General features: G+C 37.7%; 1 protein-coding gene across 1 annotated transcript in view; it reads left to right on the forward strand.

The window, feature by feature from the left end:
* Positions 1 to 21746, forward strand: part of mmp17a (matrix metallopeptidase 17a) — a 103774-nt gene that overhangs the window by 78002 nt on the left and 4026 nt on the right. The window contains exons 5-9 of the mRNA XM_055180625.2: positions 9981 to 10157; positions 15135 to 15237; positions 18561 to 18643; positions 18883 to 19035; positions 19720 to 19977. Of these exons, the coding sequence (XP_055036600.2) occupies positions 9981 to 10157; positions 15135 to 15237; positions 18561 to 18643; positions 18883 to 19035; positions 19720 to 19977 (774 nt within the window). The remainder of the gene's footprint in view (positions 1 to 9980; positions 10158 to 15134; positions 15238 to 18560; positions 18644 to 18882; positions 19036 to 19719; positions 19978 to 21746) is intronic.

The following is a 21746-nucleotide window of genomic DNA, read 5'->3' on the forward strand; positions in this document are numbered from 1 at the left end:
ACTTATTTTGAATATGCACCCCTCGGATTAGCAGTCACGAGCCGCCACTGAAATATTTATACACAAGGATCCTAATGTCATGTGACTTTTTCATTAAAGTTATGAGGCTCTCAGTTTTAAGAGGCACCTCCAGACCAGAGGTGCTCACGTTTCTCCTGTGGCTGCACTAAACATGCGGCTGATAATTAGAATGGGGGCCAGGTGGGGTCCCCATTACCCAATCCTGCCCAGTCAGTGAACCCTTGCTGGGATTGGATCAAACCACCCTCTGCTTCCTTCTCTCCCTAGTGGTTGTGGACCATATGCTCAGCACTGCTATGGACAGCAGTGTAGGCTATCCCAATTAGACCCAGGCAGCTGTCCGCACAGGCCTTTGGCAGGTGCGTAATATGAGGGTTTTGAAAAAGTGGAAGCCTCCCCATCCCACAAAAAACTGAACCTTTTACCACTCACTTACAGCTGGGCATCTCGCCCCCCATCTGTACTGTGTCTCTTTGTGTGTGTTTATTTGACCCTTCGCAGCCATTTCCATGTTTTCACTTCATTAACTGTCCATCTAATGAGCAGACCACCCGCACCTGGTCCACTCCATATGGTTGTCAAGTACCTCCTCTCATCATCACCAGATATTCATTATGGCTCATTGTAAGCAGCCCAAGAACTCGGCATCAGCCAAAAAATCTTCCTTATTCACCTGTTATTTTTGGCGTTCGATCAATCCTCCGAGACTGTACTCGGTTTACTTGAGGTATTCTGAGATGACACAGGTGGCATCCATTCAGGTTGTAGCGCTATTTGAAATTTAAGAGAGACCGGCAGCTTTCCTGTGAGTGGGCGTGGTTTCAGCGCAGACAGAGGACACGCCCCCAGCGTTTGAGAGCAGAGAATCCTGCCTGTTTTTCCAAGATTTTTATAACTTATTTTATTTATTTGCAGTTTTTAATCATTCAAATCTCGCTGGGTGGTTAATATCACATGGATTATAGGAAACAGTTTACTTCCTAGGATTGGTAATGTAGACAAGACTCACATTATCATAATTCCTGCAAGTTAAATCGTGTTAGCAACTGAATCTTTCAAACATGGTAAGGAGCGTCACATTTCCTGCTGACGTCAGAGATATTCAGGCCAATCACAAAGAACAGATTAGCTGGCCAAGCAGGGACACAGAGCTTTTCAAATTCATGCATTTCATGAAAGAGTGAAATCTTGAGCTACAAAAATGTACAGTATGTGGAAAATAATGTGTTTTTTAACTACAAACCACACAAACACATTGTATTATACCAAATACACAAAAACATTTGGTCTCATTCACTAAGCATGCGTACGCAAAAATTTGTGCGTGAGATGTGCATATGGATGTTTTCACTTACCATTTGTGATTTAACAAAAACTTTTGTATCAAAATGTCTTCTAAATGTACGAAAAAAAACTAAAACCACTCGTACGCAATAATCATGTGCACTAGAATCAAATACTAGTCTATAATGTTTATGATAATGTTGATATATAAAATTTACATGATTATATTTTATATTATAATATTTTCTGTATTATATATTATTATATGTGATCTATATTATTATTATTATTATATACATTATATTATATATTATTATAGCCTACTTATTTTTTCTAAACATATAAAGAAGATGCGTGTAATTAATTATCTTCACGCTTTTTTCCTAATTTTTTTAATCTCTATTTGAAAGTCCACTTAATGCCTAATGTAAACGTCATGTACATGTAATAGAAAGTTCAAACTAGGGCTGTCACAATAATTAAATACTCGTCTAAATCGCGATTGTTTGACCTCATTTCAGATCACCACAATGATTGCACATCTCTCTAAAAAACACAAGGGGGAGTTGCAGCGCCTGTATAAACGAGACAGTATCAGATTACTTTTAAATATGTGTATTTGTAGGTAAACCTTGCAAAATATTTCATTTAAATAATCACAACAATGTGTGAAAATTATTTCATAAACAAAGAAAAAAATGTATGAGAATTAAATGTGAAAGCAATAAAACAGGCAATTAATCATCATAATTGTCACAATTTATTAATCAATTAACTGTCAGCCAGATTTCATAATCGTGACAGCCATAGTCTAAACGTCAATCACTTGATCTCCTGTCTGTTTTATTTTATATACAGATGCGTCTCTGTCATATTAATTAAATGTCATATTTTTTAAAGCATCCAATACTTCTTTAACGTTACTCCGGTCGGTGAATAACACTGGCTTCCTCCAGCAACAGCAAAACCTCCCAAATAAAGAATGCAAAGCAAAACAGAAGTTTACCGATAATAAATATGATCTGGATTTCTTTTCGAGCTCTTTTGCTTCTATGACATACTGCTCTAAAGTTTTCCGTGGACCAGCGCTGCACTGCGGAAAACCCTTATGTGGAGCTGGTTTGGGTGTGTTTTATGCAAATTACCAAGCTTGTGCACGCGGCCGCTCATGTAGAACACTCCAAATTCACTACCTAAGAACAAACTCATGTGCGTACGCACGTGTTGTGAAATAGGCGGAACGTTTTCGTGAGAAGTTCAAGTGTGCGTATAAATACGTACGCAATTATTAGTGAAGAAGATCCATTGTTTTTTAGCTTTAAAATAGGTGCTCTTTAAAAACCTTGAGGTTAATCTTTTTCATAAATAACTGGCTTATCATACAAAGAAGTGATTGAGCGATTGCATTTTCCCTCCCTGCAGTTGGGAGAACTGTAGGCATATTGTTTCTGACAGAAACAAAGAAGTTTCCTCTTTGAGGCAGGAAACAGGAAAGCGAAAAATATTTTATGTGTACAGCATAATAACTTCTTAATTGAGACTAAACAAAATCCGTAATGCTTAATTTAAGATCGCGTGTATCCTTGTACTTGTTGCTCAACGGCAGAGGCAGCTTGTGTTCCCATGGGTCAGATGAGTGGAATTGGAGAAGCTACTTTGTTATCCTCACAGCAGGCAGATTGCTTTTATTAATTATGTCTCCGCTGGCTGCTCGCTAATGCAGACTGATGATTGTGGCCAAAAACAAAAGGCTCATTAAACAGGTGTTTTTTTGATAAACTTTTTTGCCGTCCACTGCGAGCCTGTGATTTGTAGTAGTGCGTGTGCCTGCACGTTTGTGGAAAGCCGGAAAGCTCCGTGCTCCATTATTGGCCATTTCGTTGACTTTCCTTCTTAACCTAACTCTCTTATAAGGAAGGTTATTTAAGGGAATCATCAGTCTGTAATCTATGCCTCCCTGATGTTAATACCTTTCTGATCACATAAGCCAAAACGCACGTATTTGCTCACCAAACAGGAGGATCTGCAAAGCTCTAACCTTAGCTTGAGCAATCTTTTGAAATCCAGCGGAAGGCTGTTAACATGCACGGTGTAAATTATGGTATTAAAAATATAGTTTACACTCATTTACTTTCCCCAGCATCTCTGACAGGCACCTTCAGCTTGCTGCTTGAGTCTGCTAGATGTACCAGATGTTTTCCAGTGTGCAAAGTCCTAATCAGATTGCTTTAGATCAATCTGTCATCTGCCGCGTATCCTTCTTTGCATTCTGAGCAGCACAAAGCTCATCTGTATGAATCGTAGCCTGTGTTAAAGGTCCCGTTCTTTCTGTGTTTTTGAAGCTTTATTTGTGTTTACTAGGGATGCTCCGATCAGGTTTTTTGCAGGCCGATACCGATCACCGATTTGTTGTCTTCGTGATCGGCCGATACCAATGCCGATACCGATTTTTCAAGCTGATATGCAAGCTCTTTGATGACTGTAACTTTTACCTTTTTTTCTAGATAAAGTAATACCACAGATGTTGCCTTTACTTGTAATTAGGTATATTATTGTTTTAATAGAGAATCAAATAAATTAGCACAACAAATATTTCTTCTGCAAAGAGAAATTTAATATGCCTTTAAAAAGGCGTATGTCTGTAAAATCTAATGAAAACACTTCACAGTCTTTACTGTATGAATTAAATATACACGCATTCGTATGAAGTACAACAGTTCTTTAGTGAAGAGCAGAGAGTGATTTTATTGAGAGATGAATTAGGTTGCTGTAGCTTTAAGACTTGACAGAGATCGCTCTGTTCACGTGCACTGATGACCGGCTGCTGTGTGTGCGCGCGGCGGGTGTATGCAGACGAGAGCAGCTGTGAGGAAAATTAAAGTTTAAACGCTCAAAACTTTAAAACGCATGCAAATAATAAACTTTTGACATGAGTATGCAATTGTCCGCGACAGATATGTGTTGTATACGCTGTTTGATGGGGATGTGAAGACGGGTCGCGCTGTAGGACCGGACCGCGTCCGCATGCAAATAATAAACTTTTGACATGAGGATGCAATTGTCCGCGATAGATATGTGTTGTATACGCTGTTTGATGGGGATGTGAAGACGGGTCGTGCTGATAGGACCGGACCGCGTCCTCATAGAAAATACACATATCTCTGTAAAGGCAAAGAGAGAAATGCAAATCTGCACGTCGCTCATGAGCCACGGGTTATAAAAATGCTCTCACTGCGTAAAAATGGTCTCTAACTGCAGCCGCATTGAGGAGCCATATGATGACAAAAGTAAACAGAAAGATCGGTTCACGAGATCGGCAAATTTAACGAGGACCGATCGAGTCATTTAATGCCGTGATCGGCCGATACCGATCTCTGGCCGATCGATCGGAGCATCCCTAGTGTTTACAGTGCGCAAAATAACATGTGTTCATGTTTCATGTGTAAAAAAAGTATTATTTATCAAACAATTTATTTATCTCTAAACCGCTGTTTTCACTGTCCTAAAAACGGGCTGATGTCTTTCTTGTTCTGTGAAGTCCCTCCTTCAGTTCGTTCTGATTGTGTAGTTTGTTTAGTCTGGTGTGATTCGACAGCAGCTTAGCTTAGCCATTTGAGCCAAAGCTGGCGACTGACGTATTCCTTTGACGTCATTCAACTGGGAAGTAGAGGGCTGTAGTCCAAACTGGCCGTTCGCTGTAGGCTTTAAAAGAGGACTTGTGTAAAAGAAAATATGTCGCCTGGCAGTGAACTTTGAACTTTATCATTTTGCAGGTATTATTTATGCTATTGCAGCAACATTACACACCAACTAAAGTTTAAAAATGAGACCAGGAAGAACGTGACCTTTAAACATATCACCCTCTAGCAATTAGATGTAGCAGTAGACTAGCAGGTACTATTGGGTTTAGTCCAATAAAATTAAGTTCATTTTGATTTTTGCACAATTTTCTGCAAACTTATTATTTATCTTCTTTAGTTACAATTGAAACAGCAACAAGCAATTGATACTGTAATATTTAAATAAAAACTGTGATCTGTAACTTCGATTAAAATAAACAAAAATCAGTTAAGCGGGTACATCAAAACCACAATTCGCAATGCTAATCTAAAGCCTGGAGTATAGTCTGTTTTTACGTGTACACAAACATACACACAATCAGAAGCACAGCCTTGCAAAGCATAGTTTTTATAAGCGACCTACTACGCAGTTGTAAGCAGTTACAAACATCTGGCGGTGGGCATCCAGTGTGGACGTACTAATCTGATGAAATTTGCGTCACGTGCACTGACCGTGGAAACTTGCGTATGTGTAAAAATGGAACTGTACTTGTAGTTTTATAATGATAATTTATCATTTGAGCTGTCGGGTACAATTTTGTGCGTAATATCAGTATGACATAATTTGAATTTATAGACCGTTTCATTGGACGCACGTGCGGTGACGCAATAAGCGTCTGGTCCGAACTTTGCTTACGGTTTCTGTTTGTTTAATGGTCTGACTAGTTGCTGAAACTGAACTCTTAAACAAATACCTTGTCGAAATAGAGCTGCACGATTAATCGTTAAAAGATCGTGATCTCGATTCGACCCCCCCAAACGATCTTAATTCAGCATTTCGACGATTCAGGTAATTATATTTTTAAGGAGGAAAGACGCAGTTTCGTCAGTTCTCTTGACAACACGCAATCACAGCGGCCGTGATGACGTCTTGACGTCTCATTTATTATTGCGCAAGCCAGATGTGCTTGTGCTCGGTCCACTGGTACAGCGGATGCTTTCGCTGAGAAGTTAGACAGAAAGAAACAGAAACTAAAGAGAATGAGTGAGGCAGAGCAATGCGCAGGTACGTCCGACAAGAACCTTGACGTTATTTAGTACCAAAAAGAGGATCTTATTCCGGATCTTATCCCTTCCGAAAGGGTTTTTAGCATAGGGGGAAACATTGGCTGCGTCCAAATAACCACACTTGCTGTCTTTGCACTTGACTGCTTAAATTATGTTTTCTTGTATTTGGCCCAAGTGTAGTGGGCATGAAGATTAAGCGTGCATGTAGATTTATTCACCCGATGGACATTCACGCTGCCAGCGAGAGCAACAAAGAATGCTTGAATGCATTCTCTTGTAATCTCACAAGTGGAGGTTTCCACCTTCCGATTGGTTGGCGCTGCACGTTTCCGCCTTGCGATTGGTTGGCGCCGAACCGCGTCATTGTCACAACTGGGAACATGAGATCAGGAAGTAGGACGCATGTGCAGAGTTCGAGATGAATAAATAACATTTAATAATAACCAAGAAACAAAACACTAGAATCAAACAACAGGCAGGTAAATAAACACAGGAACACTAAAACGTAGAACACAGGAACAGACAGGGAATCAGCGACAATCATCCGACAAGTGCACATACAACAGGCAGGGGTATATATACAAACAGACTAACAATACACAGGTGTGATGAGGCAGGTAATTAATTAACAAGAGTCCAGGTGACGACAATCGGAACAAACACAAAACATGACACGGATTCCACCGTGACAGTCATAGCTTATTACCATAAAGTAATGTTAATCCATGTCTACTTAAAATGTATATTTTAATTTTTTCCTTTAAATAAAATGAATACATAATAACTCTACAATTAACATTAACTGAATTTAAAGATTATGTACACTTATCTGAAACTTTCAGAAGCATAATTCTTTGCACCTGTAAAAACTAATGTTAAACTAATGTTCAGGGGTTGTACATCTTTAAAATTAACAAAGTTCTTCAGAATCGTGATCTTAATTTTAGGCAAAAGAATCGTGATTCTCATTTTATACAGAATCGTGCAGCTCTACATTGAAAATAACAAATGTTTTGCGTTCCTATGTAATCTACGTGTTGTTTATTTCGCTGGTTATTTAAATAAACTACTTTAAAAGGACTTTGTTGTTATTTATTCTTCGCGGAGTTTACCGGAAGTTACGTGATGTCCACGAAAGCCGCTTGTTTATGTTGTTACTGCTGAAACCGTCTATACCTTTATGAGTTTATTTATTCTGGTGAAATCCAAAAATATATATATTTATAAAATGTTGGTAGCCACAAAGTTGACTGGAACTCATTGACTTCCATAGTAATAATAATAATTCGTTAATAGGAAAAAAATACTATGGAAGTCAATGGGTACCATCAACTGCATGCTTACCATTATTTATTAAAATATCAAATTATTTAATTTATTAAAATATCTTCTTTTGTGTTCATCAGAATAAAGATACTCATCCAGATTTAGGACAAAGTAATTGATGACAGAATTTTCTTTTTTGAGGACTAATTTGCATATCCGAGCTGTGTGATTGAGTATAGGCGTTGACTAATTTGCATATTTATATACTAAATGAGACAAGGGTGTAGAGTTACATTTAAGCTGTTTAAAAGCATTAAAAAAATACTGTGACAGGTATAACTTTTATATATGTTATACGATGCTCAAAAATGTGTTTTAAATGATAAAAGTATTGACTACAGGGGGACTTTAACTAACGGATATCTGTTGAATCTTTAGTTGAAGTGCATTATGGTAATGCAAAGCAGATAGTGCCAAGCAGGTAGTGATCCACAGCTTATTCAGAGCCCTAATCTTAATGAGGAAGTCACAGGTTTAATCCACTCATGCAAGAAGCTTGACTAGCTGTGTTCTGCTTTCACAAACTGTCACGGTTATCGCATCTTTCACAGCTTGTAGGGTCTTCTCAAGGGTCTTTCTAAACTATATCTGTCTGTCTGCCTGTCTGTCTATCTGTCTATCTATGTATGTAGTCATACTTTTCTGCCTGTCTATCTATCTTTCTGTCTGTCTATCTATCTATCTATCTATCTATCTATCTATCTATCTATCTATCTATCTATCTATCTATCTATCTATCTATCTATCTATCTATCTATCTATCTATCTATCTGTCATCTGTCTGTCTGTCTGTCTATCTGTGTAGTTCCAGAGTTGTGGAAGTGCGTACATTGTCTTTTCTGTCTGTCATCTGTCTGTCTGTCTATCACCTGTCTGTCTATCTATGTAGTCATACTTTTCTGTCTGTCTGTCTGTCTGTCTATCTATCTTTCTGTCTGTCTGTCCGTTTTTCTGTCTATCTGTCTGTCTGTTTCTCTGTCAGTCTGTCCGTCCATCAGTCCGTCTGTCTGTCCGTCTGTCTGTCTGTCTTTCTATCTATCTATCTATCTATCTATCTATCTATCTATCTATCTATCTATCTATCTATCTATCTATCTATCTATCATCTGTCTATCTGTCTGTTTGTCATCTGTCTGTCTGTCTGTCTGTCTGTCTATCTATGTAGTCATACTTTCCTGCCTGTCTATCTATCTTTCTGTCTATCTATTTATACTTTTCTGTCTGTCGTCTGTCTATCTATCTATCTATCTGTCTGTCTGTCTGTCTGTCCGTCCGTCCGTCTGTCTGTCATACTTTCCTACCTGTCTGTCTGTCTGTCTGTCGTCTCTCTCTCTGTCTGTCTGTCTGTCTGTTTGTTTGTCTATCTTTATGTCTCTCTGTCTGTCGGTCTATCTATCAATATGTGTCTATTTATTTATCTATCTATCTATCTATCTATCTATCTATCTATCTATCTATCTATCTATCTATCTATCTATCTATCTATCTATCTATCTATCTATCTATCTGTCTATCTGTCTATCTGTCTATCTATGTCAGTAAATAGTCTTTCTGTCTCTCCATTCCAACAATTCCAATGACACTTTCATGGCTCTGACTACCTGGATATTACAATTTCTCTAGGCCATTTAACAAAAAAAGTGTAAATGTTCCGGTTGCGTTGCTCAGATTTGTCTGTGTACTGAAACAAGTGCAGGGGTAATGAAAAAGGTGAGTGACATTTAATGACACACAAACCTCCCCATCAATCACAGTCTCATTGTGCTGAAAATGACAGTGTCTCTGAACCACTAGGACTATTAGAGATTTAATCACCATGTGTTGAGGACATAACTGCACTGGATGTTTTATGGTTTGTCCTTTTGAAACAAAGTATTCAGGGTTCACTCACACTGGAAGGAAAAATCACTTTACTGTCTCAATTGTTTCTACTAGTTATCAGTGAGAAAAATCGAAAGCTGGAGTAATCTCACCTCATGAATTTTAGAAAATATCTCCACATCTGTTTGACCTCCATACAAATGTCAACAATTTGTGTCTCTTGTGATTTAGCTTTTGTTTATAAGAAAAACCCTACTGGAAAGTCTGGTAGCTTTGTTGTGACACATGGCATTTAGAGTCTAAATGATGTTCGAAAATAAATGTTAGCTTGTCAACTAGTTACCATGTTCCAGAAACAAAAATGACTAGTTTTAAGATGATTTTCCAATGCCAGCTGATGTGTTAGCTAATGATCATTTTGGGCCAGCTATTAACTATGATCCACAACACATAACATAAGCTAAGTTTCCAGCAGGACCATCTGTTATTGTGAATAACATTTTAGTTGAATTACATTCAATAAAACATTACTGAATATTACAAGTCTTTTCAGCTGACATAATGTTGTATATAATGCAATTTAAAATAACTACAAATGCATAAAACATTCTCCTAGAGTGTTATTACACAAAACCGACATTATAGTCCTAAATTTGTCTTCATTCTATCCTCTCCCATCAGATTCACACGGGATGGATCTTTTCGCAGTGGCTGTGCACGAGTTCGGTCATGCCATAGGGCTCGCTCACACTTCTGCCATTGAATCCATCATGCGTCCGTATTACCAGGGGCCAGTGGGGGATCCGCTGAAGTACAACCTTCCATATGAGGACAAGGTTCGAGTTTGGCAGCTTTACGGTAAGAGCCTTTATTTTTTCTCTGTACTCCAGCACGTGCTTTATCTTCATCAGTAAGCTGTAAACAGATAGCGTGGCAGACTCCGTGTGCTAGAGGTCCTCAATCAAACATGGACACTCTGCTATCACTTTTTGAATCTCTGATATCTCTGGATTGTTTCTGGGGAAGTGCGAAGTGACATGCCGAGACAAATCGAAGGCATGGTGTGCAAAACAAATAGATGCTATAATGCCATAATGTGTAGTGGAACCATGCACTGCATGTGCCAATTGTTAAGCTGTGCCCTGAAGTGGACTTCATGGGGTTCTCGGCCATCTTTATGTGAGATTCCAGAGTTGTGGAAGGCGTACATTATCTATCTGTCTGTCTGTCTGTCTTTTCATAGATTTTTGTCTGTCTTTTTATCTATCATCTGTCTGTCTGTCTGTCTGTTTGTTTGTTTGTCTGTCGTTCGGTCGTCTGTCTGTCTGTCTGTTTGTCTATCATCTGTCTGTCTGTCTATCTATCTAGTCATACTTTTCTGCCTGTCCATCTATCTTTCTGTCTATCTATTTATAATTTTCTGTCTGACTATCTATCTGTCTTTTCTGTCTGTCTATACATACATTTTTGTCTGTCTGTTTATCTATCAAGTTATGTCTTCTGCCTGTCTATCTATCTATTCATACGTTTTTCTCTGTCTGTTTATCTATCATCTTTCTGTCTGTCTGTCTGTCTATCTGTCTCTCTGTCTGTCTGTCTGTCTGTCTGTCTGTCTGTCTTTCTTTCTGTCTTTCTTTCTGTCTGTCTTTAATCTGTCTGTCTGTCTATCTATGTAGTCATACTTTTCTGCCTGTCCATCTATCTTTCTGTGTATCTATTTATACTTTTCTGTCTGTCTGTCTGTCTGTCTGTCTGTCTTTTCTGTCTGTCTATATATACATTTTTGTCTGTCTGTTTATCTATCAAGTCATGTCTTCTGCCTGTCTATTTATCTATTCACACGTTTTTCTCTGTCTGTTTATCTATCATCTTTCTGTCTGTCTGTCTGTCTATCTTTCTGTCTGTAATCTGTCTGTCTATCTATGTAGTCATACTTTTCTGCCTGTCTATTTATCTTTCTGTCTATATATTTATACTTTTCTGTCTGTCTGTCTTTTCTGTCTGTCTATCCATAAATTTTTCTCTGTCTGTTTATCTATCAAGTCAGCCTTTCTGCCTGTCTATCTATCTATTCATATGTTTTTGTCTGTCTGTTTATCTATCATCTTTCTGTATGTCTATCTCTCTATGTCTGTCTGTCTATCTGTCTGTCTTTCTTTCTTTCTGTCTGTCTGTCTGTCTGTCTGTCATCTGTCTGTTTTTCTATGTAGTCATACTTTTCTGCCTGTCTATCTTTCTGTCTATCTATTTATACTTTTCTTTCTGTCTGTCTAGCCATATGTTTATGTCTATCTGTCTGCCTATCTATTATCTACTTATCTATACGTTTCTGCCTGTCTGTCTATCTATCTAGTCATACTTTTCTGTCTGTCTATCTGTCTGTCTGTCTGTCTGTCTGTCTTTTCTGTCTGTCTATCCATACATTTTTCTCTGTCTGTTTATCTATCAAGTCAGCCTTTCTGCCTGTCTATCTATCTATTTATATGTTTTTGTCTGTCTGTCTGTTTGTCTGTCTGTCATCTGTCTGTTTTTCTATGTAGTCATACTTTTCTGCCTGCCTGTCTATCTATCTTTCTGTCTATCTATTTATTTATACTTTTCTGTCTGTCTGTCTAGCCATACGTTTATGTCTGTCTGTCTGTCTGTCTATCTATTTATACATTTCTGTCTGTCTTTTTATCTATCATCTGTCTGTCTGTTTGTTTGTTTGTCTGTCGGTCGGTCGGTCGGCCGTCTGTCTGTCTATCTGTCTATCATGTGTCTGTCTGTCTGTCATCTGTCTGTCTATCTATGTAGTCATACTTTTCTGCCTGTCTATCTTTCTGTCTATCTATTTATACTTTTTTGTCTGTTATTTGTCTGTCTGTCTGTTAATGTAGTCATACTTTTCTGCCTGTCTATCTATCTATCTATCTATCTATGTATGTATCTATCTATCTATCTATCTATCTATCTATCTATCTATCTATCTATCTATCTATCTATCTATCTATCTATCTATCTATCTATCTATCTATCTTTCTGTCTTTCTATCTATTTATACTTTTCTTTCTGTCTGTCTAGCCATATGTTTATGTCTATCTGTCTGTCTATCTATTTATCTACCTATCTATACGTTTCTGCCTGTCTGTCTGTCTATCTATCTAGTCATACTTTTCTGTCTATCTGTCTGTCTGTCTTTTCTGTCTGTCTATCCATACATTTTTCTCTGTCTGTTTATCTATCAAGTCAGCCTTTCTGCCTGTCTATCTATATATCTATTTATATGTTTTGTCTGTCTGTTTATCTATCATCTGTCTGTCTGTCTGTCTGTCTGTCTGTTTATCTATCATCTTTCTGTATGTCTATCTCTCTCTGTCTGTCTTTCTGTCTGTCTGTCTGTCTGTCTGTCTGTCATCTGTCTGTCTATCTATGTAGTCATACTTTTCTGCCTGTCTATTTATCTTTCTGTCTATATATTTATACTTTTTTGTCTGTCTGTCTTTTCTGTCTGTCTATCCATAAATTTTTCAAGTCAGCCTTTCTGCCTGTTTATCTATCTATTTATATGTTTTTGTCTGTCTGTTTATCTATCATCTGTCTGTCTGTCTGTTTATCTATCATCTTTCTGTATGTCTATCTCTCTATGTCTGTCTGTCTGTCTGTCTGTCTGTCTGTCATGTGTCTGTTTTTCTATGTAGTCATACTTTTCTGCCTGTCTATCTATCTTTCTGTCTGTCAATTTATACTTTTCTGTCTGTCTGTCTGTCTGTCTGTCTGTCTGTCTAGCCATACGTTTATGTCTGTCTGTCTGTCTGTCTATATATTTATACATTTCTGTCTGTCTTTTTATCTATCATCTGTCTGTCTGTTCGTTTGTCTGTCGGTCGGCCGTCTGTCTGTCTGTCATCTGTCTATCTGTCTGTCTGTCTGTCTGTCTGTCTATCTATGTAGTCATACTTTTCTGCCTGTCTATCTATCTATCTTTCTGTCTATCTATTTATACTTTTTTGTCTGTTATTTGTCTGTCTGTCTGTTAATGTAGTCATACTTTTCTGCCTGTCTATCTATCTATCTATCTATCTATATATCTATCTATCTATCTATCTATCTATCCATCTATCCGTCTATCTATCTATCTATCTATCTATCTATCTATCTATCTATCTATCTATCTATCTATCTATCTATCTATCTATCTATCTATCTATCTATCTATCTATCTATCTATCTATCTTTCTGGCTTTCTGTCTATCTATTTATACTTTTCTTTCTGTCTGTCTAGCCATATGTTTATGTCTATCTGTCTGTCTATCTATTTATCTACCTATCTATACGTTTCTGCCAGTCTGTCTGTCTGTCTATCTATCTAGTCATACTTTTCTGTCTGTCTATCTAGTCATACTTTTCTGTCTATCTGTCTACCTATCCATGTGTCTGTCTCTCTCTCTGTCTATCCAAATCTCCCTATCTCCCTATTTTCTGTCTGTCTATCTAGTCATACTTTTCTATCTATCTGTCTGTCTGTCTGTCTGTCTGTCTATCTATCTATCTATCTATCTATCTATCTATCTATCTATCTATCTATCTATCTATCTATCTATCTATCTATCTATCCATACATTTCTGTCTGTCTTATCTATCATCTGTCTGCCTGCCTGCCTGCCTGCCTGCCTGTCTTGTCTGTCTGTCTGTCTGTCTGTCTGTCTGTCTGTCTGTCTATCCATAAGTTTCTGTCTTTCTGTCTATCTTTATGTCTCTATTTATACTTTTCTCTCAGTCTAACTGTCTATCTATCTATATGTGTCTGTCTCTTTGTGTCTGTCTATCCAAATTTGCCTATCTATCTTTTTGTCTGTCTGTCTGTCAATCTATCATCTGTCTGTCTGTTTATCTATCATCTGTCTATCTATCGGGGGCCTCATTTCTAAGGGTGATGAGGGAGATTACCCCCTAATAATCTAAACTAGCAATTAACCCTCTTAATATGTATACAATAAATAATAAAAACATATGTATAGATAGCGTTATATATATACCCTTCACTGCTTTTGCTTTATCCTTTTACCCCACCCACTCAAATATGCTTGTCTTAATCTGAAGCACCCCTGTAATTTATAATGATTGGCACCACATGCCCCCTCTGTGGGCTGCCCTTTTCTTGGATCCCACCAGGCAAAATCACAGGCCACGAGCGGGGAAATCGGAGCGCAGAAGTGATTTGGCTTGTATTAGGGACTATTGATTTAATTACATAGCTGTGTTGAGGCAGACGAGGAGAGCGGGGATTAATTGGTCGTCGTCACCATGGTTTAAGCCCTGCTGATGTACATGCAAAATGCCACATGCCACTGTGCAAACACTCATGTGGGAGGCGAGGAGATAGAGAGGACAATGTGATGTGGATGGAAGGACAGAGATTGGATCCGAGACAAACAGATTAGTCCAGAAGCCCTGGATCTCTATTCTAGCTGAGAGTAGCAGGTGAAAGCTGGCCACACATCTTAATAACGTCGAATAAATTAATGGAAAACATATAATCGGAAAGCAAATGTTAAATGTTTCGAGTTTAGTACCACTAATTTGTGTCACATTAATTAAAACTTACAGAGACGCTTCATGAAATGTGTTATAAAAGACTTACTGGCAAAGAACTTGTTTTTGTTTGATTAGTTTGACATTTGAATTGTTTTACATAATCGTATTATTCACAAAACGCTGAAATATTAATATGTTTGAGTAATTATTGTAAGCGTAATGGGGTTCGTCCAAAAGTCAAGAGTTAAACTTTGTTTAAAGAGTAAAGTTAAACACATTTTGCACAAGTTCAGCCTAACTTGTCTTTTCATTTGTCAGGTGTTCGAGACTCTGTATCGCACACAGCACAGCCAGATGACCCCTCCCAAACGGCTGAACCTCCCGTCCTGCTTGACCTCCCAGAAAACAGATCCACAATCCCGTGAGTACAGAAACTACCTGCACACAAATCATGCAGCGTGTCCTGAATTTTTTGAATCGCAGAGATGGCCGTCCATCGTTCAACATCATAGAGTATGTCTGGACTTTAAAATGCATGCATACCAGGCATCCTGAGGCAAATACCAAAATGACACAAATTATGGACTCAATTTCTTACATGCCGAGTAAGCAAGCTGTAACCACATCCGAGTTCATGGCGCACCTCATCGTTTCTCTCCTCCCGGCGGATATGTGCGACAGGTAGATTTAGTTTGACAAAGGTCAGTAATATATTCTTCACAGAGTGCTTGGCTAATAAACTGTGAATGAAGATCTTTGTTAATAAAGTGTCGCCGAGTTCACGCTTACAAAAGATGCTCTGTCGCTGTAATTGCTCCATCATTAGCAGCCCGACCACGTCAGAGTGCTAAGTCAGTCATTAGCCATGAGGATAACACGTTCAGACACTTCCATTGCAGGTAATAACAACTCTTTTGATCTGTTTGGTCTTTAAAGAAAAACACATCAGACTGTTATATATAGCCAAAAAAATATATACCTAGCCAAAAAATACTTGTACACAGACACTGTTAAAATAAACAGTGGGGGCAATCATTGCTTGATTCTGATTGGTTAACAGATCATCAGATTTGTTGTTTATAAGCGTAAGGCTAGGAAGTGGTTCCGATTAGCCAATGATCATGGGAAACATTTGTGTTCCTGTCTGTGAAATCCAAACTCAAGTCTCAATCTAATTATAAGATAAAAGAATCAACGTATGATTTCAATCTTTGATATCAAATTAAATGTATGAAAGTTATATTTATATTACCCTTATGCCATCCGAGATATACAGTATATGAATCCCTTTCTTCAGCTGAACATAAACAAATTATTTTATATTAAAGTAATGTCATTATATGTGGCATGCATGGAAAAGCTCAAAAGCACCCACATACATCATTAAAGTAATCCAAATGTCATACTGGTATATTTGTAGCAATAGCCAACAATGCATTGTATGGGTGAAAATTTGGTTCAATTCAGTTTTATTTATATAGCACTTTTCACAATTGTTTAATTGTTTCAAAGCAGCTTTACATTAATAAATGATAAAACATAAACAGAAGAATACAGTGGTTAAGATTAACCATACTAGCGAGTGTAGTAAAAATGTAATATATGTAAGAGGGTGCTAAGTTAAGCCAATGTCAGCAGACTCCCAAGAGGTTTAAAAAAACCCTAGAAGAAAAACCCGGTGGGCGAAAAGTCCTAGGAGGGGAAAAACCCTGAAAATTATTGATTTTTAATGACAAAATCCATTTTGACATTTTGTAAATTTCCTACTGTAAATATATTTTAAAAATTATTAAAAAACGTGTGTTGCTAAGTAGGGCTGCTCGATTATGGGAAAAATCATAATCTCAATTATTTTGGTAAAAATCTTAATCTCGATTATTTAACACGATTACTTAAATGACTGTAAAAACATGCATTTATACATGCATACATACATATACCATATTTTAAACACGATCGCTTGAAATGCATATAACTTTACAAACATAAACAGGATTATTACCTAGTGATCTGACTTCGGACAGATGCATGAACGCGCATCTCTCTGAACGTGTGAAAGAGAGAGACAGAGAGCGGCGCCACGATGCAGCTGGTTATATTTTAAACGTGAGGGATAGTTTGCCTCAGTTTGCCTTAAATACATAAGGATTACTACTTGTGTTTCGGACTTCGGATAGATGCGAGAGCGTGTGCACGTGCGTGCGAGGCACAGCTGTTTATGACGCGCTGGATTTATAACTCAAAACGAAACAACAGAAATGCGGCACACTACTCGATTTCCCTCAATAATCTTGTTTTTGCAATCGAAATGTGCAAAAAACGATTAATTGCACAGCCCTATTGCTAAGGACTTCAGTTGAACAAAGGAGATTTTTTGCACCCTCAGATTCCAGATTTTCAAAACGTTGTACAGTATATCGCCAAATGTTGTCCTATCCTAGAAACCATACATCAGTGGAAAGCTTATTTATTCAGCTTTCATTTAATTGACCCGTTATGACTGATTTTATGGTTCAGGGTCACAACCCAGGTGTAAAAGTAGTGCACTTCCATAATGTACTTGAAGTGCTCTAGTTTTACACACTAATTTTGTACTTAATATACTAAAAATTCTTCTTTAGTACTACTTAAGATAATTGTAAGATTATCTAAGTGTACTTGTTCGGCTATGTTGAGATACCATGAATATAACCTAAAAAGGGGATATTTTACAACTTTTTTTTAAGATGTTAAATAAATCTTTGGCGTCCCCAGAGGAGTTGGATAGTGCTGATTAAGGGGCGTTATTATCCCCTTCTGACATCACAACGAGCCAAATTTCAATGACCTATTTTTTTCACATGCTTGCAAAGAATGGTTTACCAAAACTAAGTTACTGGGTTGATCTTCGATACTGGGTGGATCTTTTGATACTCTCCGATGTGATCTTTTTCACATTTTCTAGGTTGATAGAAGCACTAGGGAACCAATTATAGCACTTAAACATGGAAAAGTCAGATTTTTTATGATATGTCCAATTTTAAAATACTATCTCTGTATCAAAAATTTATTTAGATAACACTTGTATGAAACTTAAACCCAACTGGTTGGTTCAAGTTTACTACAAGTGTTAACTAAATACATTTTTAATACATTTTAGTTCATATTCATGGTGTCTCACATAGCAAAGATAAGTACACTTACATGTTCTTAAAATTATCTAGTACTAAAGAAGAATGTTTAGTATGTTAAGTAGAAAATGTGTGCTTGAAAGTAGAGCACTTTAAGTACATTATGGAAGTGTACTTCTTTTTCACCTGGGAAAGCAAACAATATATGTATATAATGGAGAACTATTGATATTTTGAGCTTTTTTAGCTATTGATAGCTGCAATATTCATGGAAACACAGAGATAGGCATTGGTGGTGGCACATTGATAATATCAAATCTTATTGTTTTTTCATGTCAAATTACAAAACATTATGACATCTGTCACAAGACATTCAAGTTCCTGAAAAATCCCTTGTTAGAAACATATCTAATTAGAGAGCCATGTAATAATGAACATTTTCACATGTTGCCATTACCACCTCAAAGTGTGCATTCATTTCCAATACTTCAAACAGTCTGCTGCTTTCTCTACATAATGAATGATTCACTCGTAGAAAGACACAAACACTCTTATTTCTAGCAGTTCTTTGCCTCAACACCCCTTATGAGACCATTTCTTCAAAGTTTCCAATTCTCATTGTTTGTTCTCTCAGACCTGCCCGCGACGCCCCTGACCGATGTACCAGTCACTTTGATGCTGTAGCCCAGATTCGAGGGGAGGCTTTCTTTTTCAAAGGTATAAACAATCGGAAGTCCTGGCTCAGTAATTGACAATTCATGCTTCTGTCTACATAGACTTCAAAAGGGTTTTGGTTTCTATAAAGATGAAAATCAAAGATCTGACGATCTAAAAAGTGAACGGGACATGTTACAAACCTTATCAGCATGACTCATAAATATTAATGTGACGTTCAACCAAAGAGTTACATTATATGTACATGCAAATATTTTTCATACGCTAAAATCTCTCATCAGGAAAATATTTTTGGCGCCTTACACGTGAGAAGCACCTGGTGTCACTAAGGCCGGCTGAGATTCATCGTTTTTGGAGGGGGCTGCCCGCCAACCTGGACAGTGTGGATGCTGTTTACGAGCGACCTGGAGACCATAAAATAGTTTTCTTTAAAGGTATGTGCTTGAAATGAATCATTTATCAGTTATGCTTTCTAAGGCGGGCATCACTAATAATGAAAAACTTTTAAAAGGAGAAAAACAAACCATATCTAGGCACCATAACATTATGAGAATAATCAATAGATGTGGTAGGGCCAGTATACACTAGCAAACACCCACAGTGCCCTGGCATCCTAAAGCACAAAAAACATTATATTTATATTAAAGTAAAACCTAAGTTATAGATGGACGTGCTTATTGCTGTTACGATGCTTGATGTGCTCTGTGGTAAATGCGGTAATCACAGTTAGTAGTCCTAGTACATCTATCAAAGGCAGGAAAAACAAGATTATGTTCAATTTTCCATCTGTGACAGATGATTGTTTGGTTATTACATTACATCATTTCAAGCAAAATGCTCCCTCGAGCGTAAACACACTCTCTTCCTAAGAAAATATTCAAAAAAAGTCAAATGGAATGCAATGCTCTCGAGATATGTAAATGTCGTTTTTATTAAGAGTAGGCAATAATGTGCACACCATCCTTCAAAGATGTATAATACGAGAGCATTTGAAGCTCTTTAAAAAGAGCACGCGTTATACATTTAAAGGATTTCACTGTATTTCACAGCAGGTGAAGCCTTTTATATTTCATCACCTTACAGTAAGATGTTGAAATTCTACTCTCGCACCTCTCCAGGAGGAAAATATTGGGTGTTCAAGGACAATAATGTCGAGGAGGGCTATCCACGGCCCGTCAGCGACTTTGGCCTGCCCGTGGAAGGGGTGGATGCGGTGTTCGTCTGGCTGCACAATGAGAAGACGTACTTTTTCAAGGACAGCCGTTACTGGCGCTATGACGATCACCTGCGGCAAATGGACCACGGGTACCCAAAAGACACAGCGCTCTGGAAGGGAATCCCACCTCAGCTGGATGATGCCATGCGATGGTCTGACAGTAAGTCTTTTTAGTTTTGCCTCTAGCTCTTTTTCGTTCTTTTATTACTTTGAACCAAATGTATACATGTAGGACTTTTTATATGGTACTGCACCCCAGTGACAGCTTGGGACCATTTTTCGGACGGTATATTATAGCTTTGGTGTTGATCGACAGTTCAAATTAGCTGGTCAACCAACATGGTCTTTCTGATAAACCTGGTTAATCAACCAGAGGTTGCTAGTTACAATAGTTTTAAGGTGGGGGAGGTTAAAGCTATTTCATGCATTCTGACTTACAATATTAACACTGTTTAAAGGGACACTCCACTTTTTTGAAAATATGCTCATTTTCCAGCTCCCCTAGAGTTAAACATTTGATTTTTATCGTTTTGGAATCCATTCAGCTGATTTCCGGGTCTGGCGGTATCATTTTAAGCATAGCTTAGCATAATTCATTGAATCTGATTAGACCATTAGCATCACGCTAAAAAATAACCAAAGAGTTTAGATATTTTTCCTATTTAAAACTTGACTCTTCTTTAGTTACATTATGTATATTTTCCCCTGCTATTGAAAGTAACCAAGGGGACTATTTTCGGGCAGTGCGTAATATTACTACGCCTGCTTCAGCCATGTTGCGACGGCAAATTCCTTGATTATTATGCCAGAATGAGAGTATTGTTTCTAGCCATATCGGCCTAGAAAATCGCAACTTTTAATTTTGTGTCGGTCTTAGTACACAATGTAACTACAGAAGAGTCAAGTTTTAAATAGGAAAAATATCGAAAATCTCTGGTTATTTTTTAGCGTGATGCTAATGGTCTAATCAAATTCAATGGATTATGCTAAGCTATGCTAAAAGTGGTACTGCCAGACCCGGAGATCGGCCGAATGGATTCCAAAAAGGTAAAGATCAAACTTTAGGGGAGCTGGAAAATAAGCCTATTTTTAAAAAAAATAGTGGAGTGGCCCTTTAATGACAACATCACTCAAAACGATTCCCTTTCTGACTTATTCAGACCTCCAAGTTATGATTTGGAAATGCACAACTGTACAGTATCTCTAAAGCTAACACATGAACCAAAGTGGAGGGGATGTGCAGGATTTTAAGATGCAATTCCCCTTTGGAAGAAACTGTGATTTTATTTAGATGGAGAGGATGCTAGCCAAGCAGGTGCTTTGATTATGTGGTTGTCATGGCAGCGGTTGTGAGGTCTGTGTGAGTGGAATGGAAAAAAGGCTGTAATGTCCTGTCATTCCTAATGCATGCTATTGTGTTTCACACACAGCATGTGTCTTATAAGTGAAGAGCTGGTGTTTGAAATGCCATTGTAGATCAAATCAAACCTGTTTCATATATAATCAAAGCTTATAACGTGAATTTAATACAGTGCATATATAGAGCTTGGCTTTCCTTTGATGTTTATTGTCTTGTGCATGGTGGTCTACTAGTTGGTGAAGGGGGTAAATTTAAAGAGACAGCATATTTGAGGAGGTTCTAGTTGGCTGCCATTGTTGTCAGTTTGCTAAAACTATAAAAGGTGCCCCTATAAATCTTTTCAAGCAGGACAATTGCATTAAATTTACCGCATTCATCAGCAAATGACGAAACGGTTGCTGTCGGGGTTCAGACTGCCTGCTGCGAACAGTGATTCTGTTATCGTAAATTATCCGATGATTCATTTCTGGGTGAACTGTCCCCCATCAACTCGTTTTTCAGCCCACTGACCTGTCAGTTTTGAAAATGTCTGCACATCCTGAGTACACACACCAGAACGCTGTCAGATC

Source organism: Misgurnus anguillicaudatus, chromosome 9 (genome assembly GCF_027580225.2).
Source record: "Misgurnus anguillicaudatus chromosome 9, ASM2758022v2, whole genome shotgun sequence".
Lineage (NCBI taxonomy): Eukaryota > Metazoa > Chordata > Actinopteri > Cypriniformes > Cobitidae > Misgurnus > Misgurnus anguillicaudatus.